This window comes from Amia ocellicauda, chromosome 16 (genome assembly GCF_036373705.1).
Source record: "Amia ocellicauda isolate fAmiCal2 chromosome 16, fAmiCal2.hap1, whole genome shotgun sequence".
Lineage (NCBI taxonomy): Eukaryota > Metazoa > Chordata > Actinopteri > Amiiformes > Amiidae > Amia > Amia ocellicauda.
The window spans coordinates 3,577,198-3,591,951 of record NC_089865.1 but is presented as its reverse complement, the minus strand read 5'-3'; the positions used below and the strand labels follow the sequence as shown (position 1 = coordinate 3,591,951).

General features: G+C 47.8%; 1 protein-coding gene across 2 annotated transcripts; it reads left to right on the top strand.

Moving 5' to 3' along the window:
• Positions 1-324: 324 nt before the first annotated feature.
• Positions 325-12,810, top strand: LOC136711611 (nmrA-like family domain-containing protein 1). 2 transcript variants are annotated; one of them, XM_066687971.1, is made up of 7 exons: positions 325-447; positions 809-880; positions 10,262-10,500; positions 10,838-10,963; positions 11,286-11,406; positions 11,717-11,907; positions 12,385-12,810. In XM_066687971.1, the coding sequence occupies exons 2-7, from the start codon at positions 841-843 to the stop codon at positions 12,562-12,564; spliced, it is 897 nt and encodes a 298-aa protein (XP_066544068.1). In that variant the 5' UTR covers positions 325-447; positions 809-840; the 3' UTR covers positions 12,565-12,810. The 2 variants fall into 2 exon arrangements, with proteins under 2 accessions (XP_066544068.1, XP_066544069.1); XM_066687972.1 differs by lacking the exon at positions 809-880 and having other exon boundaries at positions 336-447.
• Positions 12,811-14,754: the final 1,944 nt, after the last annotated feature.

Here is a 14,754-nt window from a genome sequence, read left to right as displayed (position 1 = left end):
AACACCTCGCCCGTGTGTGCTTGTGTCATGACAGCGCGACCTAGCGGTGCGGAGGGACACTGACACTTGAGTCTTGATGAAGTAGTGAAGTTGAAGTATTTGAAGTGTATGTGGAAATGTTTGCATGTTTGCTTTTTTGCACAGAGTATTATTGAATGTAATGTATTATACCATATGGTAGTATGCAAGTAATAGTTTGTAGGTCAGTGTACCTAATTGCACTGATCACCCCCCTCCCTTCTAACCAATGCATACAACTGGAAAGTTTGTTGAATCCTGCTAGACTCTCTAGGGGGGGGCTCACTCTTCCTCGGTCACATGCAATCCCGGGCCATTGTGCGCCGAGTTCCGGCAGGACCCGTTTCTGCGCTGTGCGCTACTTAAACAGGCGGCTGGGGGTTGTTCCGTGATTTATGCCACAACACCTCAGTCTGCTGGACCGCACCGGTAAGTAATGCGTCAGACTCGGGGCATTTCCTTCAGGGCTTAATGGGAGACCAGCATCAAACTGACTCAATATTCATCTTATGGTGCATATGACAGTATAGCACATTAAATATGATAACCATGCATGCTGGTAGGACTCTACTATTAATTAGCATGCATAGTTCATATAATGCACTCTAAATTGCTTTCTTTTGTATGGTATTTTTTTCTTTAACTTTTCTTCTTAACTTTTGCATTTGTATGATCTCCACAACGTTTTGTGTATTTTTATTTTGCTATTAAAGTTCCGGGTACTACAATTTACACTTGAATCAGTTAAGATTGTCAACTGTATAGCTTCATTGACACCTGCCTTCCGCAGATTTTTAGTGAAACAAACTCCTCGCAAGGAAGATGTCTGAGAAGAAAGTCATCGTTGTCTTCGGTGCCACAGGTATTTATTTCCATATATTTGAGAAACAGAGCAGTTTCAAAGTGTTGCACAGTTTGTCAGCAGTGCGTGGGTTTGCCGCACAGTATCCCGCACTCACCGTGACTTTGCACAAAGTTGTGATGGAGCCGCGGGCTAACTGGCGCAGAGGCGGGCGGGGCGGACATTTCACTTAGACCTTGTGTTTTTTTCCACATTGATAAAGATATATATTTTTTTAATGAATAATTAAATGCATGCTAAATCTCCGGCTTTGAAAAATAAATATTTATCGCTTGATTTAAATGTTTAGCTAAATCCTAAATCTCTGAGTCCCAAAACAAATATGTATTTTGAAATAAATAATTAGTCTAAATATAAAGTGTTTTAATTAGTTTTTATTTCTGTAATGTAAAATCCTTTCAAAATTTTAATACTTATGATTACTTTTTTAAAATCCATTCTAAAATCACTTAAAACGTTTTAAAATCTTAACGTGATTTAAATAAACCAAATTATACTTGAACTCAAAATATACTTGCATTAAATCAATTAAACAATAAACTTGTGAATAAATGGCAAACTGCCAACAAAAAACACAATTAAACAAAAAAGTCAAATGCATTGGAATTAACTGAAAATGCAGCAGATAAATCAAAAATGTTAAATATCAATGTAAATGTTAAATATAAATGTTAGATGTGGAGTTGGCAAAATCGATTTATAGCTAACATGCAGATCTAGCCCCGCCCCCTGGTCAGGTAGTGGGCGGGGCTTCAGTGTTGTAGTTTCAATGGAAAGCCGCCAAATGACGTCATAAGCCAATTAGCATATTCGTGACGCCATCGCCATACCGTACATACTGTAATACCCTATTCATTCCCTATATCTATCAATCACTCTGAAAGTTAGAAGCGACAGAAACGATCTTATCTTTTCTGTCACACAGCGCTCAGCCATAACAAACCACTATGTGCATATTTACAAAAAAAACGGTCAAATTAAACTGTTTACATTTAACACAAAAGGGGAGCAAACAATACAGATTCGTGATTGGTCCTTGACAACACTGTTTGCACATGCGCAGCTTGATGCCACTTTCTTCTACGGAAGGTAGCTCAGGTTTGTCCAAAAAGTCGCTAGATTTGTCGCTAAAAAGTCGCTAAGTTGGCAGCACTGGTGAGCCGTTTCGGTGCATCGTGGGGGCATCAAATTGTTGGATTGTGTTTTCGTGATGCGGTCAGTGGAGCTAGTGGTCACTGACCGAATGGACACTGGCTCCCAGTAAAACTGAATTAAAAACATTCACCGAACTGCGGATGCAGCAGGACGGTCAGGGCAGACTTTATAGACAGTGAGTGGCCAGAGCAGCAGCCCAGGGTATGAAGTATAAACTCGCAGAGACTCGTTTCCCCTTTGAGATGCTGGCCCTCGATCACACCAGCATATTGGATTTATAATCAATAACACAGTCCTGGTCATCAGTGGTCACTCATATTGGATTTATAATCAATAACACAGTCCTGGTCATCAGTGGTCACTCACTGAACCAGCGCACTGTGAGAGTGGCTGGGTCATACCTATAGTCAGATGCATTGTGGGATACTTGTGTATAAACACTCAACTTGATCTCTCCTATATTGACATTGATATTATGAGATTCAGACAGTTTAATTGAGAATGCCTCGTAAGATATGCATTGATGACGTTTCAACATGTTTTTAATTTCCCCAAAGTTAATTTCAACACCGAAACACTGAGCTTTGTGAGCTGCGCTTAAGCACTGATGAAGCTGAAACATTTGCTGCTTTTTCTCTTGAGCCTTTAAGACCTGATTCCACAAGGAAATAAATGTCTGACTGTTTCCTTTCAGTGCCGTGTGCGGACAGGATCTCTCTCTTAATAACATATCAAATTATACATTGCACTCGCTGTCACTACACTACACTTACACTACACTTACACTACACCACCGCCATTTAAGGCATCATGCCCCCCCCACTGCTATGAGAGGCTGATTGATCAGAGGGGCGGGACTGCGTTTGCATGTTAGCTATATATTTATTTGGCAAACTCCACATTTAACATTTAGATTTAGATTTAACATTTATACTGAACATTTTTATTTTTCATTTTTTTTTAACGTTTATATTTAGAATAAATATTTATTTAAAAACTATTTATTTTGTGACTCAGAGATTTAGGACTTAGTTAAATATTTAATCAAACGATAAATATTTATTTTTCAAAAACGGAGATCAAGCATTTATTTAAGTATTAAAGAAACAAAATCTTTATAAATGTTGAAAAAAAAAATGGCATAAGTATTTATTAAATGTGGAAAAAACACAAGGTTTAAGTTAAATGTGTGAAAAAAGACACTTGATTTAAGTGTGCTGTTTTACATTTGGCGCCCCATAACATAAGGTGGGCAACACACAGGAGGACAAGTCCGCATGTCTCCTGGACATGTATTTATCTCGGTCCACTCCGAGTCCCAAGGGCCACCCCCGAGCCCCAGTGCCCACTTGATGCTGAGCTCAGTGGATCACACCAGCAGGGGGCGTCACACTAGGGCTGTGCATCTGTGGAGTGTGAGGTTGTGCAAAACTGCAGACTCATACAGCTGCTTTACAGACCTTGAGTAGCTACTCTTGGACTACCCTACCCCAAAAAACTGTAGGTTGTCCAAGACTAGTGCTAATCAGAGTCTGTGAAACCAGCCCCTATTGTTTTAAGTTTTTGCTTAACAAATTTAAATGGTTGTAGCTACTTTATTCCAAGGTAGGTAGCCCACAGGCAGATTACCCTGACCAAATAAACGTTTGCAATAAATAAAAGTCTACAATAAATATCAGAATTTTATTCGGTTTTGGTCCTCTGCTCATCACAGCAAACTTATCCAGATGGTGTTGATTTAATTAAATGAATTGCCAAGGTCTTTATGTGTCCTAGCGCTGGATACCTAGTGTTATTGTTCTGATTATTATTATTATTAATAATAATAATAATAATAATAATATTATTATTATTTTATTCCACCAGAACTTTCAAAGTCTGTAAAAGTCCAAAGTCATGAAAATTGCCACACATGTAAACACCTGTGGGGTCTATAAAATACTGTTTATTAGGTTTAGTATTTTTACATTTCTTAAAATAGAACAATTTCAATTTTAATACTTGTGATTAAAATCATTTAGAATATCAATTCTTAAAATCACTTAAAATGTTTAAAATCTTGTGATTTTTTTAACAAAACTAAAACAATAAACTTTAAAATAAACGTGCTCAAATCAAATAAACAAAACGTGATAAAAGCAAAAACTGCACACCAACAAAAGAGTCAAATACATTGAAAATAACAGAAAATGCATTAGACAAATTAAAAAAACAATTAAAAAGTAAAAATAAAAAACAAACAAAAAAAGTCTAATGCATTTTAAATTAAACCCAAAAACGGTCAATGTATTTGACAAAAAAATATAACAAAACTATACCTAAAAAGCCCTAAACAATGTGATTTAAAAACAACTAAATCTTTAAAAACAATTAAGATTCATTATTTAAAATCTTCTTTTAAAAACAATCATTCATAAAATCTTTAAAAGATCTTGGACTCGGGCTCCAGCAGGGGGAACTAACCGTCCCCGGAGGTGGGTCCCATCACGGGATCCTGAGCTCCCCCAGATCTTGTATGCGCCAGTTCTTAAAGGCTTCCTCCTTGCCCCTCTGATGGACCTCCAGATTGACGTAGTCTTTCACAAACACCATGCCCCTCCGCGCGATGACGATCGGGTCCAGCTCCTGCTTATTGAACAAACAGATGTTCCGTCCCTCCCACAGTGCCTGCTTCACTGCGCAGACGACACGCCACCAGCACCTCAAGGTAGATGTAGAAATTCCCTTGGCTGGACCGTATAGGATCTGCTGGGCGGTCGCCCGCGCAGGAACGGCGAACCTGTGGAGGAACGGAGAAAACAGGAGCCAGACCCTGTGGGCGGAGGGGCACTCACTAAAGATGTGAGCCTCCGTCTCCTTCCCCAAGCAACCCTTATAGGGGCAGGTGTCATAAGGAGCTATGCCCCTTCTGTGCATAAACACTCGGGTGGGGAGACACCGACTCACAGCCATCCAGGAGACATCTTTCTGCGTGTTCGTGAGGCAAACGTGCGTAGCGTTAGCCCAGATAAACCGGCAGGTTTCGGGAGGGAAATCTTCTATCCGGCTGGTCTCCTGGGCAGATCTCATCTGACTACAGATGGTCTTATAATCCCAGGAGGCCAGCACGACTTTATGGAGACCTACTTCGAGCGCAAAGGCTCGGAGCGCCCTGTAGAACGGCGGGGGATCCCACGAGTGCGGCCTGGTGTTGTCCATGGCGCAGAGGCCGAATGGTCTCAGGCTGCTGGCAAAATAAAAGCGGTTCATGAAACTCACCTTCTTGCCAGCAGCCTGGATGTTCTTGACCACATAAGCCAGCCCCTGCGCCTTTATCAGCCGCACAACGTCCGGGACCCCCCTACCTCCATCCAGGGTACCCTTCACCATCTGCACTCTTTTCAGCCTCTCCATTTTGCTCCCCCAGACAAACCGAAATATAATTCGGGTCACTAGTTTTGCGATACCCTTGTCTGGGGGGAAGATCATTCCTACGTAGAGGAGTATCGGGAAGAGGATGGCCTTTACGACCAGCACCTTACCAGCCATCGTCAAGGTCCTTGTGCTCCAGCCGTGGATCTTCTTTTGGACCTTTGCTATGGCCTCCTCCCAGCTCCGGGTGCCCGTGTTGGTCCCGTCGATCGTGATCCCCAGAACCTTGATAAACGGCTTCACAGGGAACACGGTCGGCGGGCCCCGGCCGACAGGCCATGCCCTGGAGAGGTAGACCTCGCTCTTGGCCTTATTCACAGCGGCCCCCGTCGCCCTGCAGAAGCCGTCCAGCAGTTCCTCGACCCTGGCCACGGACGGAGCGTCCGTGCAGACCACGGCCACGTCGTCCATATAGGCCAGGGCCTTCAGTTGCTCTCCGCCGGAACCCGGGAGATGGAAACCTGTCACCCGGACGTCCCGGCGGATCGCCTGCATGAACGGCTCCAAGCAGAGGACGTACAGCAGGGCCGACAGGGGACAACCCTGCCGGACCCCCGACCTGACCGGAAATGGTTCGGTCAGGTGGCGGTTCACAAGGACCCTGCTGCTTAGGCCGCTGTAGATGATCTTGACCCACTTCCTCAGGCCAAGAGCGAGACCCATCCTCTCCATAACAAGCTGCAGGTATTCGTGGCCCACTCTGTCGAAGGCTTTCTCCTGGTCCAAGCTGATTAGGACCAGGGGAAGCCTTCTCTCGTTCGAGTAGGCCACGACATCCCTGAGCAGCATGGCGTTGTCGGCCGCCGATCTCCCCCGGGCACCACAGACCTGGTCGGGACCCACGACTTGAGGGAGTGGCCGCTGCAGCCGGAGCGTCAGTGCTTTGGCCAGTATCTTGTAGTCGGTGCACAGGAGGCTGACTGGCCGCCAGTTCCTCAGATCTTTCGTGTCTCCCTTCTTGTGAAGAAGGGAGAGGATACTCTTCTTCATCGAAGGGGCCAATCTGCCCTCTCTGTACATCGACCCCAGGACCTGGCCCAGATCTTCCTTAAGCACCTCCCAAAAGATCTTATAGAACTCAGCAGGGATCCCGTCGGGACCCGGTGTCCTTCCAGAGTTAAGACTCTTTATCACCTGGGAGAGTTCAGTGGTGGTGATCTCTGGATCCTCCTCCTCCTCCTCGTCCCCCTCATTGCGGGACTCCAACAGGGACAGAAAGTGATGGATCAGATTTTGATCCACCACCTTCTGGTCGTACAACTCCCTGTAGAAATCCCGCACCACTGTCTCAACAGCCTCTCTGCCCTCCACCTCTTGCCCCGAGGAGTCGATCATGGAGGACATTGCAGGCCGCCTCTCCTTCGTTTTCTTGAAGAAGAAGCGGCTGCATTTCTCATCGTCCTCCATGATGCGGACCCTGGAAAGGACCTTGATCTTCTCTTGCTCCTCCCGATAGAGGGCGGAGAGACTCAGTTTGACCCGGGCCACCTCCTCAGCTAGGTCGAAGCCTCTGAGCTGTAAAAGACTCAGGCGCTGGAGGCGGGCGTTTAGATGGGAATATCTCGCCCGCCTCTCGCGAGCTTTCCGTTTCCCCAGCTGAATGAAGTAGCCCTTGGTTCTTTTCTTCATCATCTCCCACCACTCTATGGGAGAATCAAAAAGGTCCTTCAGGGTCCTCCACTCCTCGAGGCGTCTGCTAAAGGTCTTAATCACACGAGGGTCATCGAGCAGAGAGGTGTTGAGCTTCCAGACCCCAGGCCCCGACTCCCGTGTGCTCGGAATGAGCACCTCTGTCGTCAGGAGCCTGTGGTCTGAAAAGAAGACCGCCTCCGAAGACATGGCGGTCCTCTCCAGTGGCTTGCTGAGGAGGACGAGATCTATCCTGGAGAAGGAGGAGCCAGAAGAACTCACCCAGGTGAACAAGGGGACCAGGTCCCGACCTGCGTCGCAGAGTTCAAAGTCCTCCACGAACGCAGCGAGGTCCCTGCTGGATCTATCGTTGCGGGGCTTACTCCGGTCTACATCCCTCAGAGCACAGTTGAAATCACCTGAAATGATAACTGGCAAGGTGCCGATCAGGAGCGGGCGTAGCTGAGGGAGAAAGAGGACTCTCTCTCTCTGGCTGGTGGGGGCATAGACATTGACCAGCCTCAATACAGCCCCCTTGTATTTAAAATCGAGGCTGGCCAGTCTGCCCGCCTCTATAACCTTGAATGTTTTAACTATTAAGAAGGGGTTTTTCAGGAGTACGGCAATCCCGTCCGCTCGGGACACATTGGACCCCGACCAGAAGGATTCTCCTAGGGTCCAAGTGTCCCGGAGATCTTTGTATTCTTTTTGGAACGGGATGCCGCACTCCTGCAAACAGATAATATCCGCCTTCATTCCAGCCAGAGAGTTTAAAACATCGGTCCTCTTTTTCACCTCAGCAATGCTCCTCACATTAATTGAAATAATGGTTAATGCCATAATGGCTGTGAGGGCAATTACCCGCTCCGTAACAATCATGTAAAGAAACCTTTCTCTTCCGCACTCCTCTCTTCTCCCTCACCTAGCTTAGCGCTAGCACCCATCATTTCAATCATTTGCCTCACCGCTTGATCCTCTAGGAAGACTATGGGGGGGGCTCGGCTCCCGCCACCCGGTAAGGCGGGCAAAACTCCACTGGGCTCAGGGCCCGTGGTGCTGGAGGTTCTCCCTGGTTCCTTTGAGGCCGAGGCCCGACGAACAGATGGCAGGGCAGAGGCTTTATGTACAACTGGGGAGAAAACTGTATAGACCCCGCTAGTCGTTCTTTTAACTAATGGTGGGGGAGGGGGTGGTCTCTCCCTTCCCGGCTGTCTGCCGCCGCAGGCCTCCTCCCCCAGCGCCAGTGACCTTGCCATCACGTCCCTGATGTCTTTCTGGGAAAGGACACTGGCGCCGACTCTCGTCTCCTGAGGACCTGCGGCTCTCCCACTACTGCCGGGAGGGCATACCTGACCCCTCCCCTGGGAGAGTCTCAGTTGTGGGGCAGGAGGAATGTTATTTCTAGGGGGCCTCTCATCTACCAGGCTGCCCACTCGGGGCAGTGGAGAAGGCCCACCACTCTCCTCTCCGGAGTCAGAGTGGGGTGTATAAAAATTAGAGGGAGGGGACTCTGGAGCGGGGGAGGAGCCGGCAGGGGGGGGAGAATCTGCAGAATGAATCCTCTTTTTCATCATACCCCCCCTACCCATGCTCCTCTTCTCAGCCCTCCTTCTCTTCCCCGCTACCACTGTCCACTCTCCCTCTGCCTCCACTTCTGACCCAGAGTCAGAGAGGGAGCCTATGAGGCTCCTGAGGATTGTTTCCTCTCTACCCCCATCTTGGGGTATCACCTTTGGAGGAGCCTCCGCTTGGTTTTCTCTCTCTCCACCACCCCCGAGGGCCCGCGCCCTATTTGCATAGGAGGAGGGACAATTCCTAAAGAGGTGCCCTCCCCCACCGCACAGGTTGCAGGCCCTCTCCTGCTTGCAGGCCCTGGTCTGATGTTCCCCGCCGCAGACCTTGCACTTAACAACGGTACAGGCTGCGGCTAAATGACCCAGGGCCCCGCAGTTCCTACATAATTTGGGCATGCCATGATAAAAGACAAGCCCCCTATTTGCTCCTAAAACCACGGTGCTTGGTAGATGGCGTACTCCGCCGATGGCGGCCACTTCCACCTGCAGGCGCACCTGCCACCGCCGAGCACCGGTCCAGACCCCATCCTCATCATTAACTCTCCTACTTTCAGACAGGATCTCACAGTGTCTCCTCAGCCATACTTCTACGTCGTACTCTGCCACTGCTTCGTTGTAAAACTGAATAGTTACAATTTTAATCTCTCTATCCGTCAGGGCGTCGACCACAAAGTCATTCAGGGGCATGCTGTCTTTTTTCTCCCTATATAGGTTCCAAAAACTCTCCAGCACTTGAGGGTTCTTAAAGCTCACCTCGAACACGTCCCTAGGTCCAGGCAGTTTTACCACGCAGTTCAGCTCAGAAGGGGCAAAGCCCAGGCCCCTCTGCAGCACGGACCTGCTGAACTCCAGCCGGGTGAGGGCCGCGGTCTCGGCTCCAGCCTCACGGCTGAAGCGCACCGCATTATGGCGCCTCACACCGGCGGTTCGCTGGGCCATGCTGCACTTTCCTACCTTGGAGAAGGGTCGGGAGGCTCTCAATCCGGAGGTCGGGGCAAGTCCACCTGGCTGGGGAGCGGCTTCCACCTCCGGGGCTCTTGCAGGGAGCGGGCCTTGCGGGGAGAAGTCCGGGCCCTGGCTGCAGGAGGCCTCCCTCAGGGACGTTGCCGATCGGCCTGGTCGGTCCCTGGAATCCGAGGCCTCTCCTGGATCCTGGCTGGTGACGTCAGCGGGGAGCAGTCCTGGTCAGGCCGGGCTCCGGGTAGATGGTCGGCCGGGCTTCTGGATGGGACCCACTCCGTGAGGAGTCCTCCGACCCCTCTGGCTAGGTCCCCTGTCGCTCCCGGTCCGTCCCAATCTCCACTCGCCTCGGCCTCCGGACCGCTCCAAGGACCCAGGACTCTGCAGCTCTGTCAACCGGCACCTCCCCGTCTCGTCTGGTCTGGCCTGATGGATCAGCTCCCTGCAAGGAAAAAAGAAAGACTGTCAAGTACAGTTCAAAAGCCCCCTGCTGGACAAAGGTTTCTCTCGCTATTGGAGGGAAACCCGAGTCCAAGATGTGGGGTCTATAAAACTGAGCAGAATAATGAACAATTCAACAAATTCTTGCAGTAAGAAAGGTTCACGAGCGGTATTGCACGGGAGTTAGTGACCGTGTCTGGTGTGTCCTCAGGTGCCCAGGGGGGCTCGGTGGCACGGGCTCTGCTCAAGGACCCGGCGTTTGCGGTTCGGGCCGTGACCCGGGACACGACCAAGCCAGCGGCTGTGGAACTGGCCGGTCTAGGAGCGCAGCTGGTGAAAGTGGACCTGGCCTCACAGGCGGAGGTGGAGGCGGCCCTGAAGGGGGTGTATGGGACCTTCCTGGTCACCAACTTCTGGGAACACTTTGACAAAAGCAAGGAGGTCCAGCAGGTGAGCTGCTATGTGCCGTCACAGGTCTGCCTATGATATGTAGATGGACCTTCCAGCAGAGACGGTTCTGATATTTAAGGGCTGGAATTTAACTGTTCAGGAACCACTCCCACTCTCGAATGGCCGACCAGACTGCATACAGGACAGCATCCAACAGTAACGATATCCAGCATAGACTGCCTGTGTCTGTTGTTTGAACGGAGCACTGTGGAAGGAAAGCATGAGGGATTTCATAGCCCGTATTTTTAAAAACAATCCCAGGTTTTGTTAAGAGAACCTCCTGCACTTGGAGAGACGCATCTGGTAGGATTGTGAATGTAAGACTTGGTGGTTACAGGGCAAGATGGTGGCGGACTTGGCCAAGAAGCTGGGGCTGAAACACGTTGTTTACAGCGGGCTGGAGAACGTCAACAGGATAACCGGAGGGAAGCTGACCGTGCTGCACTTTGACGGCAAAGGAGAGGTGAGTGGGGGAGGCAGTGCCTTGATGCAAGTGCTCTAAAGAAATGCATTATCTACTGGAGAAACTTCCAATGGTGTTTGAAACCTTTGAGGGGGGGTGGCAATTGCCTGCAGTCACCTGACCAGTTCCTGTGGCTGTGCTGGTTAGGTGACTACCTATCATTATCAACTATTTCCCAAAGGTTTCTGGGAGATTTTGAGGGACATCTTGCCCCTCCTACTATTAAACCACGTTGATAATCCTCCTTTCTGAATGCCTGGTTGTGTGTGTTTGTGGGTCGGTGCTCTTCTCTGTCCGTGACTCAGTCTCTCTCCCCGGCCAGGTAGAGGAGTACTTCAGGACGATCAGCGTTCCCATGACCAGTGTGCGTCTTCCCTTCTACTTTGAGAACTTCATCTCTTTCTTCAAGCCCACAAAAACGGGCCCGGACACCTACTCTGTGGGTGAGTGTGTGTGGAGCAGTGGCTCTGGTTTAGATCGAGGTGGATTGTGAAGAGGTCACTGGGAGAGTTGTCTATCAGTGCCTGAATGTGATGCAATCAATAGTCTTGCTTGTTGTCATGAAATCTGAAGGATTTTCATCTGTAAACTCAAAGCTCAAGTCTCCCCTCCCCTCCTACTTTCTCTATTCAACCTCTTAATTCCAGTTCCTGGGCATCTTTCCTGACTTTAGCTCTCCTGTGGCTCAATCAGACACCTAGCTCTTTTCCGGCCTTTCCTACCTATCTAACCAGCCTCCCTGTCTTCCCCCAGGTTTGCCAATGGGTGACGTGCCCATGGACGGGATGTCGGTGGCGGACCTCGGCCCGGTGGTGCTCAGCATCCTGAAGAGCAGGGAGGAGTTTGTGGGGAAGGACATCGGTCTGAGTGCGGACCGGCTGACAGTGGTGCAGTACAGTGAGGTCATGACTCGCTGTCTGGGAAAGACCTTCACCGACGGGAAGGTACAGTGGAGCTGTCGGATACGGGTGTTCACCAAGAGGCTCTGGCTGGTGTTCATAGGTTTCTATATCACGGAAGATCTTCAGGGAAATCTGCTCCCACTGACCGAAGAGGGAAATCCCCATAGAGGTTTTGGGAATCCACACTCTCAGCTCCAGCTTTCATCATTGTTGTTTCGTACCTCGAACCAAACGTCAGAATAGAGTATAAAAGGATAAAAACTATTTTGGTTCAAGATATTCTCCCCAGTTGTTTATATTTTGAAGTGAAGTGGTTGATTGGGGATCCACTTTTTCACCAAACGTCTAGGAACATCTATAAAAACAAAGTACATTTAAACATAACACAGAGTGAAATTAAATTAATGCAAGTGGGAGAAATAAGAGGATGAATATTGAGAGAATGTCCATATAAAAGCAGGGCTTGAAATTAATTAGAAACCTCCAACGCCATTCAGACTGTTTTCTGTTTGTTCTCAGATACCCGTGGAGGTTTATGAGAAGCTGGATTTCTCTGGCGCCAAGGAGATGGCCAACATGTTCCGCTTCTACCATATGAATCCGGATCGAGACCTGGCACTGACCCGCAGGCTGAACCCACAGGTGCAGAGCTTGGAGCAGTGGCTCAAGAAGAACGCAGACGCCTTCAAGGACTTGTAAGACGGGAACCACTGCAGCACGGCCTCGCGACCCCACCTCCATTCTCCCTCCTCGCAAAGCCGCCGGTGCCACTTCACCTACAGCCTGTTTGATGCTGTTTATTTAGCAGGGGGTTCAGAGATTGTACAGTCAGGACAGGGTTTAGCATTTTGTCAATTCATTGTATCTTTTGAGGGAAAACATACAAGAATGCACAGCTTTGCCCATTCATGCATTACATCTCCAAATAAAACCATTGTTCTGGAATGACTGTTGTGAATCTTTGTCGGGTGGGGTTAAAGGAAAGCTATAATCTGTTGTTTTTCCCTGAAGCGTGTGTTTTGCCAGGTATTGAGTCAAAGGTAACTCAAGGACGCTGAGGACTTGCAGGAGGAAGAACATCTGTATCTGAGGAACAAACTCGTATGACCTAAACTGACACTAGTGCGATGTATTAAAAAACTGGTCGGCTAAGATTCCTGGAATGAAAGGCTTCTGAAAACAAAACAACGTTGGCTGAAGTCCCTCCTCTTGTTTTTAACAGCCGAGGACAGGAGGTATAGTTCCACCCACGATACTACAGCAGCCAAAGATAGGAGTGAACGTCCTTAAACGCACCTGTATAGCTGAGTGTGGGGAGAGTGGGGTCACTGGCCCAGGTGTAGGAAGTGGCTCTCGAATCCAAATAACTCCTTGCTTGCTTGATCGACAGATCCAAGGTCCACTGAGAAGATTCAAAATCAAAGTAGATGCGTTAAAGCAGAGCCCTGACCATGCTGGTGTGTGACTGCTGCTCAGGAAGTGTCAAGAAAAGGACTGACACAATTTAAATTTAAATGACACAATTTAAGCAGTGGCCCTCTGGCATGGGATACGTTGTGTGTGTTGGACATGACACTGGGTTTAAAACACTACTTTCGTGAAAGGTGCCTTGATTAAAAGTTGATATATGCTTATTTAGGATGTTTTTTTTTCTCGAATTTGCCCTGTGTGTCATAGAAACATTTATTTTGTCGTCACGTTGACAATATCGCTAAATGAACGCTAGATGGCACAAGTGGCTCACTTTTTGGTAATGACGTAAATGTAAAAATTCCCAATTTAGTAAAATGCAACAGAAGATCTCAAAATAACCAAAGAATGAAAAAGACTTTCTTTTGCACATGCATTGTTTACATAGTTTCCGGATGTTATTACACATTTTGTCCAACAAAAAAAACATCGTTTTGTTTTGCTTTCAGTAAAAACACATATTGTAAAATTACTGTTGCTTCTGTTCTGGAAGCTTCCAAAATTTTGTGGTGAATACGTTTCTAAAAAATCTGGATTATTTTCCTGCTGGTGTTTACTCCCCTGTTGACAGAATCCACAGTCCATCTATTCCCATCTAGTTTTAAACATCGAGTTTGTCTTCCTAAGATCTAATTAAAGTGGGTGGTATGAAAGGCTGCAGCATGTGGAATTGATTTGAAAATGCCAAACTGTTTTAAACTGCTCTGCAGAGAGAAACCCCCCAATTGATTAATAATAAAAATGCCACTGACGCCAGTGAAGATCTTTGCGATTTGCTGCACAGCAATACAAATTGAATGGGCCAGAATCAATAATGGGCTGCACTGCTTTGCATGCGGTGATACACTTCATTGCCGCCAGAGGGCGCCGCTTGCCACGCCGAGGATGGCGGAGAACAGACAGTCCGAAGTTGAAGAACTTTTTCCCCCTTTTGGATACAAAGCTGATCAAGGCAGACTAGATCAAAGCGCTCTACTGGGAGATGCCTGTCACCTTTCCAGTCCACTAATCTTGTTAGAAGTGAAAAGCACTGGACGGACTGTAGGTGAGACAGAATTTATTGCCTAGTGAAATACTCCAAGAAAAAAAAAAAACAATCCAACAAACACATGACCTTAATGGTATTTTACTGCACTAATTGAGTGGGCAGGCATCTCCAGCTACACACTATGGGAGAGGTGATGTAGGAGCTCAGTGTAGGCAGGGTGTAGAGCTTTCAGAGTTCACTGTGCTTTGATATTGATTCATTTAAATTCAAGTTTTTTTTTTAATGTTTTTGTTTTTTGCAACACAAACTGATCAGCGTGATCTCAGATCTAGTCTTATCACCAGTAGGCTGCCATTTAGGATCTGGAGGTACCGAGCAATTACAGTGCCCTTGACCAAATTTGGGGAACCCTAAATGTGGCTGTAGATTCC